Source organism: Rattus norvegicus, chromosome 7 (genome assembly GCF_021556685.1).
Source record: "Rattus norvegicus strain SHRSP/BbbUtx chromosome 7, alternate assembly SHRSP_T2T, whole genome shotgun sequence".
In the NCBI taxonomy this organism is placed as follows: domain Eukaryota; kingdom Metazoa; phylum Chordata; class Mammalia; order Rodentia; family Muridae; genus Rattus; species Rattus norvegicus.
This window is the reverse complement of record NC_141540.1, coordinates 16913607-16931600: the sequence shown is the minus strand read 5'-3', so window position 1 is coordinate 16931600 and position 17994 is coordinate 16913607. Positions and strand designations below refer to the sequence as shown.

Sequence of the window (17994 nt, the reverse complement as noted above, 5' to 3'; positions counted from 1 at the left end):
CTCTGGTTGTTTTGTCTTATCCTGATTTGTTTGTTTTTGTTTTAGTATGTTATTTTGTGTTGTACTATTATATACCTCTATGTTTTCTAATGAGAGACAGAAAAGGATTGGGTCTGGATGGGAGAAGGAAAGGTAGGTAGGGGTAAGGGAAACCACAATCAAAATTCATTGTATGAAAAAAAAATCTATAAACGATAAAAGAAAAAACAAAGGAATGATAGAAAATTATAATAAAATGAGGCATTAACAATTGGGGGGTGTAGGAATTTGAGAGCACTCAAGGCAGTGTAGTGAGACTCCTATTCAAAAAAACAACCAACCAACCAAAACAAAATAAAACCCAGCAACAAATGGCAGACTTGTTAGGTTTAATAAACCTAAAATTTTAGTTTTCACAGAAACACTTCAGAATCCCAGGATGAGAGTTTTGAGATTAGAATGGAGGTCAAGGCAGGAAATGTACCTCAATTTAAAAGATTCTGTGAGCTCGAGCCTGCTTAGACACTTACCTTAGCTCTCTGTCGCCCAAGAGAGTAAGTCCAACTAGGCTAAAGGACAGTGTAGAGGCCCACGAACGGCCAGATGAAGTCAGGAATTTGGGCACCAACCCCATCTCCCTCCCTGCCACAACTGCTGGTTCCCTGTTGTCCTCCAGAGCCCCCTACTGGTATTCAAGGAGCCTCAGGCACAGGTGACATCTACAAAGGTATGTGGGTGGGTGGGACCCGTCCAGATGTACGTAGTCACTGTGTGCTCAGTGGCTCCACCCGCAGCCACAGTCCGCCCTCCGCACGCAGGATCAGCTCTGGCTTCCGGCGCGGCTCCTTGTCATCCGGCAGGACGCGGAAGCGCAGCAGCGTCAGCGCCAGTGCCACCTTCATCTCGTTCATGGCAAAAGTCTGTCCTATGCAGTTCCTGCGTGAGGACGGAGTGGGGACTCTGACTGTGACCTGAATCCCGTACAGAACCCACCTGTCACTTCAGTAATTTCAATCTGGCCTCGGTACCTTCCTCCACTGGTCAGCCAATTGGAGGGCACCCAGGGGGAACTAACTTATTTGGGACCCCTCGCCTGTGTCGCAATGGGTGAACCTCAATCAGACCTCAGAACCCAACTATCATGAGCATATGAGCCCAGGGTTGTGTTTCTTGGACTTCTCCAAGCCTTGCTCTGTACCTCTTAACGTGTCAAGATACAGGAACCGGATCCAGATCCATAACGTCCCAACTTTCCATCTTTTCCATCTTGCCTAAACCTTTGCCCCCACCATCTCAAGTCTCCTGGCATTACCTGGGCCCAGCGGAGAAGGGAATAAAAGCCAGAGGTGACCTGTCCTTGATATTCTCTGGGTCGAAGCGGAAGGGATCATAGACCTGAAAGAGACAGTGAGTGGCATCTCCTAGCACCGTCAGAGACAGAATCCCCGTTTTGCTAGGGACGCTAAGTTCTGATTTCCCAGCCCCAAACTGCTCCCCGCTTCTAGGATCATTGTGATGAAGAACGAGAGAAGTGGGCTACAGCACCTCAGGGTCGGGCCACACAGTTGGGTTGTGATGGGTCGCGAAAATATTGATGATGCAGATGACACCTGTAAGTGGGGCAGGAGGGTAAGCCTGCTGCTGAATAAACCTTGCTCTGTGCCTAGGACCTTCCTTCCCTGTCCCGTGGGCACCTTTAGGGATGACCCGGCCATCTGGGAGCACGATGTCTTGGGTACAACGACGGGAGATGACCGTGACTGGGGGATGCAGTCGCAGACTCTCCTTGATGCACATGGTCAGGAAGGGCAGCTGGGCCAGGTCGTCCCTAAGGAACACAGCACACAATTATGCAGGAGCAAAACAGATCATCAGGCCACATCACCTTTCCTCACAGTGCTAAAACATTCCCAAGGAAAGAAGAGATGTAGGATAGTGCTGGAGAGAATTTAGCCAGGTATCTTTAGAAGATTTTTTTTTTTTCTGAAGCAAACACATCCAAATGTCCATCATAAAAAGACAACTCGAAAATTGCTTAAAGAAATCTTCCTTTGGTAAGAACAAAGACAAAATGAATTAAGTAACACAGACACAGTGTTTGTCCATTTTTATCACCCTTATCTATCTCCGTTTCTACTCCCCATGTGTTTGAGAACCTTCCTCCTTCCCTCCCTCTTATCCTCCTATCTTCCCTCCACACCGTCTTATTTTTCTTTTTCCCACCCTACTCTTTCACACACAAACTCTTTGTCCTCTCTTTTCTCCTATGATCTTCTTTCTTCCTTCTCATTCTCTTCATTCTCTACTTCTTTTTCTCCTGTTCTTTCTCTCTATCCTCCATCACTCCTCCTTCTTTCTCCTACACTCTCCTCCCTTTCTCCAACATCTTTTCTTCACTATTTCTCCTCTTTCTTGTCCCCCTTCTCCTCTCAACACCCTTCTGCCTCACTATGCAACATATTTGTCCAAACTAAAACATTCCATCCCAGAGGACGCTTCAAAAGACTCAGGATGTGCATAAAACTTATAAGGATCAAGGTGTGAACAATTCACAAGTCTTAGGAAATTCCTGAAACCTATGAGACCCACAAGAGCCAGGTTAAATAAAAGGTAATAACTACTGGACAGAGATTCTCCAGGAGCTCCAAGAACGTGGCTTTTTTGAGTCCTTATCTATATTAGGGTGAGATTTTCAGTGATACAGCTATAAACAGCCCTTCACCATTACTCAGATGAGCAACCCTAATAAATACATTGTTTTGATCATTTCTTTGGTCTGTTGTCCATAGGACAAGTAGGCATTTGTTCACATCTCCCCCCCAAAAAAGTCACAAAACCCCCCTCTTCTTATCTCTATTCTTTTCTGCCATCTCCTCTTCCCTGTATCTCACTCCCAATCACATGTCTCCCAATCCTCATTCAGAGTCCTAAATTGAAACATACCCTTGCTCCTCTTACTTTAAACCTCACACCTGCCAGTGTGTCCTGGGAAGTGTCCTGACGCAGGACTGTACTCCCATCAAGCTTGGAGCTCCTGAAAATACTTCTCTTAGCCGCCCCCTTAGAACAGGATGGACTTCTCACAAAATTGTTATGGGACTCCATTATGGGAGGATTTGTTGAATGGATGCATGACAATGCAATGGATTGCACAGCACACTGACTGATTACTTGTACCCCAAATATCTATATATCTATATCTATATATCTATATCTATATCTATACCTATATCTATATATCTATATATTGAACATGTGCAAAGTGACATCATCTGCCCTCACACACAATTATATTGTCAGAAATTCTCTTCTGGCCCAAAGCATAAAATTTCCTCTTGTTAATGAGGCAGATAGTACTCCCATCAAGTAATAATGGAAGAATCATTAAAAAAAAAAAAAGAAAAGAAAGAAAGAGCCCCCTCCTCTACCTGAGGAGCAGAGCCAGGAGAGAGGCCCAGTAACACACCAGGACCTATGCTCACCATTCAATCTCTGTAGACTCTCGGTCCCTCAGCAGCTCCCGCACCTCCTGCCGGCAGCGCTCCTGGTATTCCGGGTGCCTTGCAAGGTTGTACAGGATCCAGGAGAGCCCACTGGCTGTGGTGTCATGGCCTGAAGGGCAGATGGGTGGGCTTAGATCTCACAGCTACTTCAGCACCACAAAGTGGGTTAGCAACCAGGTAGGAAGAAGCCCAGGAAAGATGATAAAAGGGGACAACAGATGATAGTGGGATGAGAGTTGAATAGATAGGGCCCATTGAACATGTGCCCGAAATGGAGGTTTCCTGTTCACTCTGTAGTCCCACACTAGGAGCCTCACCTTCAAACATGAAGGTGTCAGCCTCAGCTCTAATGTCTTCATCTGACAGCTCCTTTCCATCTTCATCCTGGAGACAAAGCGAGACACCAGATCGCAGCAGTCCTGAGTCTATGTCTAACTTGAGACAGCTCTTAGATCCCAAGCCCACTGTGCCTCTGCATCTCCCTTGGTCACCACCAGAGGTCTCCACCTCCAGACATAGTTCTTGACTGTCTGACTCCTCTTTGTTTGTTCGTTTGCTTTTCCTTGTTGAAGGAATTGGCAACCTCTGAATATTTTCCCGTTTCTGCATGATGATTTCTACGAAACAAAGGAGCAAGCAACCTTGCATATAGGATGATGTCATGGCCATATTCCTTTGAAATTGGAGCTCAAAGATCACTCTCATTATACGGATCTTCTCCTTAGGAAGGAGGTGTGGGACATTTTCTGTTAATTGTTCCATAATAGTGTGGTGGGAATGGTGTCTATCTTCTCCCTTGTCAGCAAGAGAATGGTGCACATTTGTGGCAGAAAGGATTGCACTGGCAGAGAAATACTGACAACGTGACAATGTGAGAGCACAGATAATGTCATCTTACATATGACCAAGAACTAAACTTCCCCTTTTCTTTTTTTTCCTCACTTTTAAATATTTTCGTATGTTTTTCCTCCCATGACTGTTTTACCCTGCATCCCATTTCCTATTGTGTCCTCTACGATCCATGGGTGCTACATGCAGAAAATGTGTCTTATGCCCTCTGGAGTCTATTACACTTGCATACCTGTAGAATTCACCTGTGATTGGAGAAAACCTGCTTACGGTCCAGAATAAAGTTCTCTCAATGCGAAATGGTATATGTGCATGACTATGACATAATGAAACACATTCGTTTTCACACTCAAAAATTAATTTAAAAATTTCCTCTTCAGCTCTCTCATCTCTTATTCTCTTCCTCCCATCTCTTCTCTTTATTTCCATATCCTTCTCCTCTTTTATCTCCTGCTTTCTAGCTCTTGCTCCCTTCCCATCTGTTCGTACTTCCCGAAACAAAGAAGACACAGATGTGCCAACTCTCCTGTGAATCTCGCGAGGTTCATAATGTATTGGTCTTTTTCCTGTGGTGTAAGACCTGCTAAACACACAGATAAAATCGCTACATCACCCGAGAAAGGAGGAGCTGGGAATCGGGAGTCATTCTTGCAATCCTAGTCTGGCTGCTATTATTGTTGGAGACAATGGATGGGCGGCCCTGATCTTGCAGGTACATAGTTCTAGGCACACATACAGATACAGACATGTTTTCTCAACAACATATTAAGTTATAAATAGAGTAAACTCTGAGGTCTTTCGGCTTCAGCTCTAGCAGGGGTATGTTGAGTGGACTCTGCTGTTATCTCTATAATTTTTCTTTCTGTCTTGTCCCTCCTCTCCTCAAATGACTTCCATAGCCCTTAGGTATCCTCTACATCAAGTCCCAAACCAGAACTGTCTTTTGATCCCATATTTGATATTGTTATTAATTCTACCCTTAAAGCTGAGTTTGTGGCACAAACATGTAGTCCTTGGCTTGGGAAGTTGGGACCGCAGGATCCATTCACTGACAACACAGTGAGACTAGTCTTAAAAAATGATAACTATACATGGCATACATTTGTAATTCCAGAGTGTTCAAGGTGAGGGCAAAAATCCCATGAGATTGAGGCAAGCCAGGGTTGTTTAGTAAGATTCTATCCTAAAAAAATTTTCCCTTGCAAACACAAAAAGAGATATTTTAATGAATTGATTAATCTTTTATTTTGAGATGTGGTTTCACTGGGTAGCCTTGACTAGCCTGGAGCTTAATATGTAGACCAAGCCAGCCTCAAACTCATGATGATCTTCCTACTGCTGCCTGTGGGATACTGGGGTTAAAGGTGTCCATCATCACACTCAACAAATTAAGTTTAAGCAGCCCCATTCTACCCCTTGAGAACCCACCTTGGTCAGCAGCAGCACATCAATGAAATCCAGAGTTTTGGACCTGGCCTTGGCCTTGAGGATATCATCCTCATGCTGACTGGGGAGAGCGCGTCGTCGACCCTGGATGACAGCGTCTGTGAAGTTGTGTACCAATTTGCAGGCCTTATGGAAGCGCCGACCATTATGGGTGAGCTGATAGAGTGAGTCTGTGTGTAGAAGCAGCTGCTGGTACCGTTTGGCCACTAGGGCACTGAGCTCCAAGATGGCAGAAATATACTCACTGGGCTTCCTGCATCAATACAGCATGAAGGAAAACAAGAATTCAGCACAACTGATGCTCAAGATTTCCCAACAGGATCCTCAGTAGTCAGAAACAGATGGCCACACAAATACATGAGCGCCACTAGTAGTGATATTTGATATTTGACTGTGAAGTCTCACTTATCTCTCTATATCCCATCCTAATGAGCCTTGGGACCTGGAGGCATCCAAGAGCAGCATGGCCATCATTCCTTTCTTTCTTTTCCTTCAGATCTAGATCTCACCCACCTACTTGCTTTCCCACTCAGCTAGGTGTAGGATGATGTCATTCTGCAGCAAGGCAGGTCCAGGATAAGGCAAAGCCTGTCATTGGATGAGAAGGAAGGGTAGGCGTGGAAAACGTCGAGGAAGGAGAGAAGAGGAGGAGAAGCGAGGGGATCAAGATGGGCCTACGGAGCAGGATGATCCAGATCCAGGTGGACCAGGTCATTTTCTCTTCTCTAGGTGGACGGTTTATATCTTTATTACTTGGCAGTGAATTCATTGTGTAGATGTATTGTGGACTGAGAATTTAACATAAATCATATTGTTCGGTTTCAGTTTGTTGAGTCTTGATTTTACCCTGTAGTTGGGAGTTTATACTTTGACTACCAGAGGGCGGGTGAAGGACTGTTGGTAGAGTCTGTGGCAGGGAGCCGTGATAAGCCAGCCACTGCTGGACTTCTAGAACCATAATTTTACCGGGTAGCTGGAACCAGAGAGTTCGAGGCTAGCCGAGAGTCGCTGGGAGAGATACTAATCTGAGATAAATTAGTGCTAGTTCCAGTGGCCCATTGGAGCTGGGAGCTGGGAACCGGTTCTGCCTGTTTTGTTCGTTTGTTTTTGTTTTTTAACCAAAACAGCTAGGAACTCTTTTTCTTCGAGGAATGCAGGCTTTCTATAGGGTCTCTGCATTCAGTAGCAATGCCACTGTCTACAAGACAGTGTTTACGAAGCTGATACCATCATGTCCACTCACTGTGGTTTGCAGCTGTCTCCCAAACGCCCATCTCTGGAGCTCTTAGGAACCATTAAGAGGTCTTAATAGAGGGTGGCTAGGCCACAGCAGTGTGCCTTGAGAACATTAAGACCCTGACTGATTCTCTTCGTAACTGACATGAGGAAAAGAATTTCCTTAACATATGCTTCCACCAAAACAAGAGTCAAAGAACCATCAACAAAAGATTCCAAAACTGCGAGCAAAAAGGAAAACAAAAACAACCAACCAACCAACCAACCAACCAAACAAACAAACAAACAAACCTTCTTTTTTCATTAACTCGATACACTCAAAAACTTTGTGACAGCAACAGAAGTGACTACAAACACAAACACCATTGGTAGAAATTGTAGGAGAACATTCCCACCTTTGGCTGGGTTTCAATGTCCTCATAGTTTAGACACTATGTTGCTGTATACCGATTGTCAGCTTGACACCATCTAGAATCATCTTGTAGATACATTTCTGAGCACATCTGGATTCTCAAGACTGGGTTAATTAAGGTGGAAATACATGCTTTAATAAGAGCAGCACTACTCCATGGCTGGTTGTTTCAGAGTATACACTAAGGAGAAAGCTAGTTGAACATAACCATCCATTGCTCTCTGATTGCTGTGCGTACCATGTGATGATCAGCAGTCTCACATTCCTACTACAGTGGCTCCCTTAACTCGATAGACTTCCCCTCAACTTTAACCCAAAGCAAGCCCTTCCCTCTTTTAAGTTGATTCTCATTGCATGAACAAGAATCACATACATAAGATTGGTACCAGAAGTGGGATCATAATTGTAATAAACAAAAGCAAAACAACAAAGCAAAAACAAAAGTGATAGACTATTTGAGTGAAGGAAATTTCAAGATAGCATAAATATTCAGGTGGTGGGATGGCTACTGCTGTCTGCCCTCTGGTTTGTATTTAAAATGAGAAGTGAAGCTGGAGAGATGCTCAGCAGTTAAGAGCACTGACTGCTCTTCCAGAGGTCCTGAGTTCAAATCCCAGCAACCACATGGTGGCTCACAACCATCTGTAAAGAGATCTGATGCCCTCTTCTGGTGTGTCTGACAGCTACAGTATACTGATAGTAAATAAATAAATCTTTAAAATGAGAAGTAGGCAAAAAAGAGAAAGCTGGATGAGCCTAAGCACATTCATACACTCATCACTTTGATTCCTCACTGCAGATACATTGTAGCCACCCTGCTGCCTTTCCTTCCCCTCCCCCGCTATGATGGGGTTTCCCTCAAACTGCGAGCTAAAATAAACTCTCCCTGAATTGCTTTTATCAAGTATTTTGTTGCAGCTGTGAGAAAAGTATCTAATTCAGTGTCAGCCTGCCAATACCATATCTAAGGTGTCTCCTCCATTCCAGATGAATATGATCCCCTCACCTACATCCCTGGTCCTTGTTCCAAATCACCTCCTCCAAGAAGGCCCCTCTTTTCCTACTTGCCACCCATCCCTACTATACCACAGCCCACGTCCATAATCCAGGTTCTCAGGCCAAAGGCAGAAACTCACTCCTGGCAGTTGCTATCAAAACTGAAGACACATTTCTGCAGACTGTCCAAGGTCATCAGGCTGATGTTCTTAAACATGTCCAGACGGGCGCTGCCTCCTGAGGCCAGGTCCTGCCATTTGGCCTTCATAGAAAAAGAATCGGTATCATAACAAGGTCTGAGCTCCCTGGGATTCTTCCCAATCACAACTACAAGAACTGGTACCCAAAGTCAGCCTCCCACATCTCAGTTAAACACTTGACCTCAGGGTTAACTGGGATCAAGTGGGAGTGAGACTATTATGTAGGACATGAAGACCCAAGAATGAAGACCAAAAGCCTTGTGGTTAAGCCTCAGCTCTGACTGTCATGCTCTGTGCACCCTCAGTCAGCTCATTGTCCTCTGTATCACTTGATATGTCTTCAGCAACAAGGTGATCTGACCGTGTCTGATAAACCATGACGGAGTACATGTGCCATTATTTCTAGATCACTTACTCTCTGGCATACTGGGACAAGCTCCCTCATGCTTCTGAGCCCTCAGGTTCATTCTTAATTAAGGAAAAGTAACATTTATCTCACCATTTTTTTAAAATTAAATTTGCAACATAAATTCTGGAGCTGGGTCATGACCATCAATTCCACAACATGTTAAGAATTCAATAAATGGCATTATTCCTTATCTTGGGTGTCATAAGTTGGCCTTAAAGCTATCTATATGTCAGATGTGCCAGATATCCACTGTTTTCTAAACATCCTCTCTAAGTGTTCCAAGCAAAAACATCCCAGGGTTCTTCACCTGGACTATTTCACAGATATTTCAGAAAGCATTGAGAGATCCAGTAATAGCCTTCCATGGGCAAATATCGGGCTTGTTTCAGCTTGTTATAAAAGCAGAGTCTCTAAATCTAAATTACACAATGTAGGGCATACATTGCATCCTCTAAAGGCCATTCGTAATGCCCCATGGAATTCACATGCTTTCATACCTGAATAAGGAATACTATAAGTACCTGACTGCTTTCCATATCTGAATAAGGAATCTCATATGGACTGGCAGGATCCATAAGTGTTGGGGTGAGTCTGGTGCTGCTATGGATTAAAATGTTAAATTCTGTACCCTAAGACCTGGTTACCCCAAGATAATTGAATTCTCGAGTATACCAGCTTTTGTTGTGCAATCAATAAAAGGCTAAAGCCAATTATTGAGCAATAGAGAGAGGCAGGACTTGAGGATGAGTGAGGGGTCTCAGGAGAGACCAGGGGAGGAGAAAAGAGAAGACAAATGGAGGAAAAAGCCTCCGTGATAGGAGAGGGACAGTGAGCATGTGGCCAGGAGAAGCAGCAAGTAACAAGGGACATATGGCTGGAGTGTAAGTTAGAATAGCTCAAAGCCTGCCCAATCTAGGCTTACCACTTGTAAATAAAATACCAGGATCGTGTGTCTTTTATACAGGCTATCTATAATACAAAAATATCATTTACACATAAGTAAACAAGCTGAGCGATCAGCTAGCGAGCGGAAAAGAAAACCGTTGGCCTTTCACACAGCACTCATGCGCCTGCCTATCTTATTCCTCAGCCCAGTGTAACGTGAGTTCTCAGCACAATGCATTACTATGCCGAGCCTATTCTCCCACCCTTTGCCCTGGTGCTAGAGTGATGACTTTGACTAATATATTCTGGAAAAAGGAATAGTCTACAACTTCAATGAAGCTCAAGCTTCAGGTGACTTCCAGCTTCTCTCCTATGGAACTGGGAACTCTGCCATAGGAACAAGCCCAGGATGCTGAAACTATGCTAAACTAGCTTGACGTTGGTAAAATTCCAAGCATCAAGGAATTATGCTGATGTCAGGCAAGCTGACTGACAGCTGATCACATGTCACCCAAGGGTGACCTAAACTCTGTCCAGAGAGGCAACCCCCTGCCCCACACTCCTGTTAGCAACATCAGACCTCATTGTTTCAAAATCAGTGTGTGTGGAAATGCTTTGCTCCTTATTGACAGTTTCTAGGTAGTCATCAAGTCATCAAGTTTTCAGGGCAACCATCTGAGAAAAATAGAAACTCACTCATTATAAGCGCCCATCATGTATGAAGACATGGCTCTATGGTATTGTCTTGGGTACAAAATGGAAGGGAAAAATAATAAAATAAAACAATGGCCTATTTTGGTGGTTTGAATGTGCTTGGCCCATAGAGTGGCACTATTAGAAGTGCGGCCCTGTTAGAGGAAGTGTGTCACTGTGGGAGTGGGCTTTGAGACCCTCCTCTTAGCTGCTCATAAGACAGTCGCTTCTGACTGCAGTCAGATCAAGATGTATGCAGAACCCTCAGCTCCTCCTTCAGCACGTGTCTGCCTGGACACTGCCGTGCTTCCTGCCATGATGATAATAAGCTGAACCTCTGAAACCGTAAGCCAGCCCCAATTAAATGCTGTCCCTTATAAAAGTTGCCTCAGTCATGGTGTCTCTTCATAGCAATGGAAACTTTAACTAAAACACCCATCTCAACCTTTTAGAAACAGATCGGATGGACCTGAAGTTCCTTTGCCTCAGACTCCAGCCGAGAACCTGGGTTTCAGAGACTCACGTGCATGATGTTGGTGCTGTCGTTGAAAATCTTCACATAGGGTTTCAGGATGTTGAAGTGGAAGGCAGGTGTCAGCATGCGGCGGTGGCAGCTCCACTTGTCACCATCGCTCAACAGGAGTCCATCCCCTGGTAGGGCATCACGGCAGTGAGCATGGGATCATATTCCCCTCCACCCCTGGGGATTTTCCTAGGCGCTTTGTCTGTGGTACTCACCCAACCAGGGTTTCAGAAAGCTGTAGAAGATTACTTCCTTTAGGGCAACCGAAGCTGACATGAACAAGGGTGATCAGGAGCCATGAAGAGGCTAGGAAATGAACTCGCAGAGTGTGTGGGGGCAGGGCTCAGTGAGAGGCATGCATATCTACCCCAAAACCAGCATGATAGGGTTAGAGAAAGGGACATAAGACGCAGAGGAGGAGGAGGAGGAAGAGGAGGAAGAGAAGGAGGAGGAAGAGGAGGAAGAGAAGGAGGAAGAGAAGGAGGAGGAGGAAGAGAAGGAGGAGGAAGAGAAGGAGGAGGAGGAAGAGAAGGAGGAGGAAGAGAAGGAGGAGGAAGAGAAGGAGGAGGAGGAAGAGAAGGAGGAGGAGGAAGAGGAGGAGGAGGAAGAAAAGGAGGAGAGGAGACAGAATACTAGGTAAGATAAAAGCAACTCACCTCACTGTTCCTTCACTTGGCTTCAACATAGTCTACCATGACTGCCCTTCAAATATAGCATGACATTCTACAGACCTAGCATACCTGACCATCCCAGCATGCTCTGACATCTCCTGATATAGATATGTGTCATGGATATATAGGCAGTAACATGGGCTTACACAGCTGAAACCCATGTGACCTACCCTAAATGACCCCATCTGCTTTAAAATGGAAATAGATGATCTGATACGTCTTGATGTGCCCCATATGTAGGTCCCAGATACCATTTAAAAATAGTCACAATCATCTCACAGATATGGCATCAATGTGGTCCAGTTAGATATCACACTTGCCTCAAACAAGAAATCTCAGCCATGTTTCTATTTCAGTAGGACTCTAAGTGTCCAAGATCATAAACCTCTCAAATGGCAAAAGTGTTTTCATCAGGAGAAAAATATAATTTCAAACAACTGCTCAGGCAAGAAACAGATGTGCTCCAAATGTCCATAGCTCTTGAGCCCTAGATAAGGCCATATTCATTTGATTAAACTTGGTTCATACCTGGGACAACATGTACCAGTTGTTAGAGTGTGAATATGAAATATCTTCAACCAGCTTGTGCTCTGAAAGACTTAGTCCTCAGATGCTGCCTTTAGTTTGGAAGATTCTAGAAATCTTAGGAAGCGGAGCTTAGCTAAAGAAAGTAGGTCACTAGAGTAGTCCCTTTGAAACATCTTGAACTGAGTTTCCTTCTTCTTCCTTTCCTCCCCTCTTCTAGCCAGTTATGTGTCAATCTCTCTTTTATCACTATGAATCCTGAATCACAAGTAAAAACAAATCTTTACTCAATGACATTGTGCTAGTAATAGGAAAAAAAAGCAAATACAGCAGGTGTGATCAGGAGATGGCCATATCAATCATGATACTGAAGGTGAGGCAGAGGCAAGGGAATAACTACAGTAGTCTCATCTGCCTGCACTCTGGTCACCTGCACAGCTGGAGACAGCATAGAGACCTCAGCAGTAGGCAAACAGGCTAGTCTAATGTCCACTTGGATCAGGAAACATAAGCCTCTTTGATGTGAGTGGAAGAGGTGGATAACCACTTGCCAGGTCTCCATCTACCAGTAGCATACACCCCCGCCCCCAGTGGTACACACCATGCAATGAGGGCACCAGACACCTTCCTCTCAGCTCTGAATGGAGGTGAATAGAAAGGAATCCCAAGATCTCTAGGCATTCCAAGAAAAGGATTATTGAGAAAGGGGACCGGAGTGAGCCCTGAAGATTCTACCATCCCCTGGACTGAGCCCTGCCTGCGCTTCCTTCTGACATCTTCAGCAAAAGCGGAGAAAGCCAAGGGAAAGGAGGACTGAGCTACTTCAGAAGTCACAGAGAAGCATGAGCATAGAAGGCCTGTTTCCCACAGCCACACCACCAGCAGCTTCCCCTAAGTACCTGAGGCACTGAGAACAGATCGAATGACGTCAGGGTGGCACAGAGTGATGATAGGGAGGATAGGACCCAGCCATGTCATGAAGCCCTGGGGGTAGGTGGCCACGAGCTTAGTTACCTGCTTCAGACCTTGCTCAGTGGGAGTGATCTACAAGCAAGAGAGGAACAGTCACTTCCTGAGTTAGTTTGTTGGGAGTCAAGCACATTATGCTATGAGATGGTCAGAAAGAAGCCGATAAGGGATGACTTCTGGATATCTCTAGGATGATGTTTCCAGAAAGCACTAGCGTTTGCATCGGTAGTCTCAGTCAGGATCGTCAGGATGAACCACCCTCTACAGGGTGGGGCAGCACCCACTGAAGAAACATTTAGAGCAGTGGCTCTCAAACTTCCTAAATGCTGTGACCCTCTACCACAGTTCCTCATGGGGAGGACCCCAACCAGAAAATTATTTTGTTGCTACTCCATAACTGTAATTTTGCTACTGTTATGAATCACAATGTAAATATCTGATATCTGATATGCAACCCGCATATCAACCTGCGTGTGGAGACCCCTCAGTTGATTGGTAGCATTAGATAAAGGAATCTCAATCTCATTTCCAGACTACAATAGCCATCTTCTTCTGCCCACGGACATTACAATGCAGATTCTTGACTTAAGGACTCTTGTTGCAGGATATTTGATTATACTGTGAACCCTAAGTTAGTGTTGTTTACTGAAAAAAAAATGTTTCTAATTGTAGTGTGGCCCAGCCCTTCGAACTCACCTTTAATCCCTCTAATTAGAATACAGACACACTCTTAGCACACACCTTTAATTCCAATCAATGAAGGTAAAGTTAGTTTGTAGAAAGGAACACCCATGTTTGAAACTGATTTCTAGTTGAGTGGCAGACAGTGTGATGAATCAGAGAAAGAGTTGACAGAATAGGATATGCCCAACCCTCATGAGAAAAAAAGAGGAAGGGGAAGCTTCTTAAGAGAGTGGTGCAGGGAAGAAGAGGAGGAGGAGGAGGAGGGTTATTGATGGCATATTGCAGCTTGCTTAGAATCCACAATTACATAAGCCAATGACCATAACACAATGTACCCCCTCTCTCTGCCCTCACTCACTCATATATGCATACATACATAAATATGCACGTATAGAATTAATATATATCACATATGTCTATATACATATGATTAAATAACCATATGAATACAATCATGTGTTATATAATGATGTTCTTATCACTGACACTATATATATGTCCTTGAAGCTCATAATGGACTTGAAGAATTTCCTATGCATAATATCTTTTATTATTGTTATCCTATGTATTTAGATATAGAAACACCATTGTCTTACAAATACCTACAATATTCAGGACAGCACCGTGCTGTAAAGATTTATACCATATGGGTTTGTGCTGAGTCCTGCTACATCTGTGTCAGGGTTATGGTTGAGTTTCAAGGGTTTATCCCAGGGCCAATAGAGAAGTTAAACAGCCTACCTCAGAGAGAGCCACCTTGGCTTGAGAAGATGAATTTTCTCAGATGGTATTAATTTCGGCCCCAGGAAAAGCCATTAGGGAAGGTCTCAAATGGGACATAGGGCCATGTCTAGGCAACATTGTAGCCTGTTAGTTGTAATTGACAGGGTCTCTACTCACCTGAGAAGGGAGTGTCGGTTGTGTGGTATTGTCCAGATCAGAGTGGACTGTGGACATGTCTTTGGGGCACTGTCTTAATTGTTAGTTGACTTAGAAGGGCCCAACCATTCTATGTGGCAACATTTTCTGCAGAGAGTCCTGGACTGTATTTTTTAAAAGCTAGCTAAACATGTGTTTGCGCAAGCAGCCAGTGTTTCTCCATGCTTTCTGCTTCCAGTTCCTGCTGGAGTTCCTACCTTGACTACCCTTAAACAAACTCTTTCCTCCTGAAGTCATGTTTGGTCAGTGTTTCATCACAGCAACAGAATGAAAATAAAACATGGGTTCTCCTACATGTTTATGTCTGTATGCTCTACAGGTCTGCAGTTCCAGCTATGCAAAAGGTTTATAGAGCAGGGACTGGTCAACCCCAGAGGACAAGAGGTGAGCACTAACTGTCTAGGAGGGCAGCAGCTCCTACCTATAATCCCCCATGTTATTATCAAACATCACCCTGTGCATGATTTCACTGACATGTACAAATATTGTGAGCTTTGCAATTTTTTTTATTTTTTTTCGGAGCTGGGGACCAAACCCAGGGCCTCACGCTTGCTAGGCAAGCACTCTACCACTGAGCTAAATCCCCAACCCCGAGCTTTGCAATTTGCAAATGGAGCAATGAGACCAAGTCACCCAAAGGCAAGAATAGACTTGGTCAACATCCAAGGTGTAGCGTCAAGGGAAGCTTACAGGAAGATGAATGGACAGCTTTTATCCTGGTTTCATAACAGGACCAATGGTCCCTCCTAGCAGAGAATTGCCAGCTTTTATAAAAGTGCTTCAAGATCAAGAGGCAGGAAGACAGCCCACAGCTCTCCTGCTCTGTGTGTGGTAGGAGAGGTATATCAGAGATCACTCCCCAGAAAAACATGGAAGCCCTGATATAGATTGACAGAAAAATGTCACTGCCCTTGGACAGAGCTTCTCAAGAGGCCTCAAGTCCAGCAGACAATGAGGGAACACCAGGGACCCTCACTCTGTGTGGTTCACCCTGGAAGACCCTCGGTGCCTACCAGTGTAAGAAAGACAGACTAGAAACGAATCCAGAGCAAAGTAGGGGTGGAAGGCAGGGATATGAGAAAAGCTAGTGAAGGGTGCTGGAGGACTCCAGAACCCTGTCTGTCTGTTGCTGTACTCACCATGCCCAGGTGACCCAAGAACCAATTCCATTTGGGTGGTTGAGGGAAATCACAAAGATGTTGATATGTTCTGTAGAAGATATAGGTCTGAGTCAAGACACGGACCAAGAGCCAGGAAGCTCCGATCAGCAGCAAAAGCAGCCATGGTAAGGATGTCTCCAGCCTCAGTCCCAGCCAGGACAGGTCCAACTGTGGCATCCTGTGGGGCAGATGGACAGACAGTGAGATTCAGAGGTTTGGAAGAGGGTTGGGGCCATCAGGAATAATGGACAAGTGATAATGAAGGTTGGTTTTTAGGAAGAGTAATCTATGGGGTGGAGAGAGGCAGTAAGTTGGAAGGAGGAGGGGGGAGAAGGAGGAGGATGGGAGGGAGAGAGAGAGAGAGAGAGAGAGAGAGAGAGAGAGAGAGAGAGTTCCAAAATGCCTGAATAGTGATGAGGTTGGCAGGAGATGTTACCTGGAAACCCCCCTGTCTGAAGCCAACAGGATCACTCTGGCTGTTTGGCTTCAGAGAGTTGGTTATGGAGAAATAAGCAACCAGGTTCAGTGCTCTGTCTAACTTAGTATGGGTGGTCTTAAGCAGCCACCTTCTCTCAGGAGCAGTGAGTTTCCCACAGTTCTCCCTCCTCCAGAGTTTCTTTGTTCCTGGCTTCTGCTCTGAAGGAGGCCGAACTCAATTGTGTCAGCCAATCCTTCACAGGCCCATCTGCCTCCTCCCCTCCTGGGCAGATGGCCAAAAGAAGGGGGTTGGGTCGGCAGGGTACAGAGTGGAATCAATTCAGGGTCACAGCATGAACACCAGATACTTAGAACTTGGTCTCTCTTGCATCATGGGGGGTAGAAGGGTGATGGGGGTTGGGTGCAGGATAGATTTGGGAGTGGGTAAAATTCTGAGGTTAGCAGAGGTTAAGTCTGAGCCCCGCATCCAGAGCAAAGTAGGGGTATCCCTACCCTTCCTAGACAACAGGTGTATCTAGTAAAATCACCAACAGGAGTTCAGGTGCCAGGGGAATGCAGCCAGGCCAGGCCCGGTCACAGACCATTCCCAAGGACCTCTGCACTGGACTGCACTGACAGCATGTACCATTTAAAATACACACACACACACACACACACACACACACACACACACACACACACACACACACACAGTGTTTTTATTTGTCGAGAATTTCATACATGCATAAAATGTGTTTTAATCAGATTTGCCACCTACTCTTCCACTTAGTTTCTTCCACATCAGCTCCTTACCCACACCCCTCCTTTTTTAAAAAAGATTTATTTATTTATTTTTTATTTATATGAATACACTGTAGCTGTCTTCAGACACACCAGAAGAGGGCATCAGATCTTGTTACAGATGGTTGTGAGCCACCATGTGGGTGCTGGGAATTGAACTCAGGACCTCTGGAAGAGCAGTCAGTGCTCTTAACCGCTGAGCCATCTCTCCAGCCTCCCCCTCTCCCTTTTTAATAGCTTACTGATTCCAATAGGTGTAGTGCCTGCCAGGGACAAAAGGCTTGGCAGTGGTCAGACCCTCAATGAAAATGGACTCTTCCTCCACTACCAGCTGTCAGTAGCTCCTTAACTAGGGACTGGGGCTCGCGAACCCTTCCCCGGGGCTGGACTGCTAGCTATCTTGAGCTTGCTAGGTCTTGTGTATCGAGCTGCAGCATCTGTGAGTTCTCTAGAGTAGAGGTCCTGACCTATCCGGAAGGCATTGTTTGGTCCTATCCTCCCAGACTTCTGGCTCTTACGGTCATTTTTCCCCAACTTCCACAAAGACCCTTGGATCTGGTGGGGCGTGGTCGTGGGTAGTTTCACTTCCACCTACTGTGAGTCTCTATGTTAAGTCCTGCCCACTTCACAAAGAAACCTCTCTGATGAGGTCTGCATGCAGACTTTCATGGCACAAAACTGGGAGGCTCTAGGATGC

General features: G+C 45.1%; 1 protein-coding gene across 1 annotated transcript; it reads right to left on the bottom strand.

Moving 5' to 3' along the window:
* Window positions 1-351: 351 nt before the first annotated feature.
* On the bottom strand, window positions 352-16654 carry Cyp4f4 (cytochrome P450, family 4, subfamily f, polypeptide 4). Its single transcript, NM_173123.1, has 13 exons — window positions 16516-16654; window positions 16059-16257; window positions 13227-13371; window positions 11347-11400; window positions 11132-11259; window positions 8562-8683; window positions 5760-6030; window positions 3800-3866; window positions 3462-3591; window positions 1674-1807; window positions 1525-1589; window positions 1292-1374; window positions 352-915 (listed from the first exon to the last, which is right to left on the bottom strand). Exons 2-13 carry the CDS (start codon window positions 16254-16256, stop codon window positions 744-746), a joined length of 1569 nt encoding a protein of 522 aa, NP_775146.1. The 5' UTR covers window position 16257; window positions 16516-16654; the 3' UTR covers window positions 352-743.
* Between the last annotated feature and the right edge of the window lie 1340 nt (window positions 16655-17994).

Coding starts and splice junctions, on each gene's coding strand:
- Cyp4f4 (NM_173123.1), bottom strand. CDS start 16,256: ATGCCACAGTTGGACCTGTCCTGGCTGGGACTGAGGCTGGAGACATCC. Junction 1,590..1,673: donor TGGCCGGGTCATCCCTAAAG/GTGCCCACGGGA, acceptor CCCCACTTACAG/GTGTCATCTGCATCATCAAT. Junction 1,375..1,524: donor CTGTGTGGCCCGACCCTGAG/GTGCTGTAGCCC, acceptor TGTCTCTTTCAG/GTCTATGATCCCTTCCGCTT.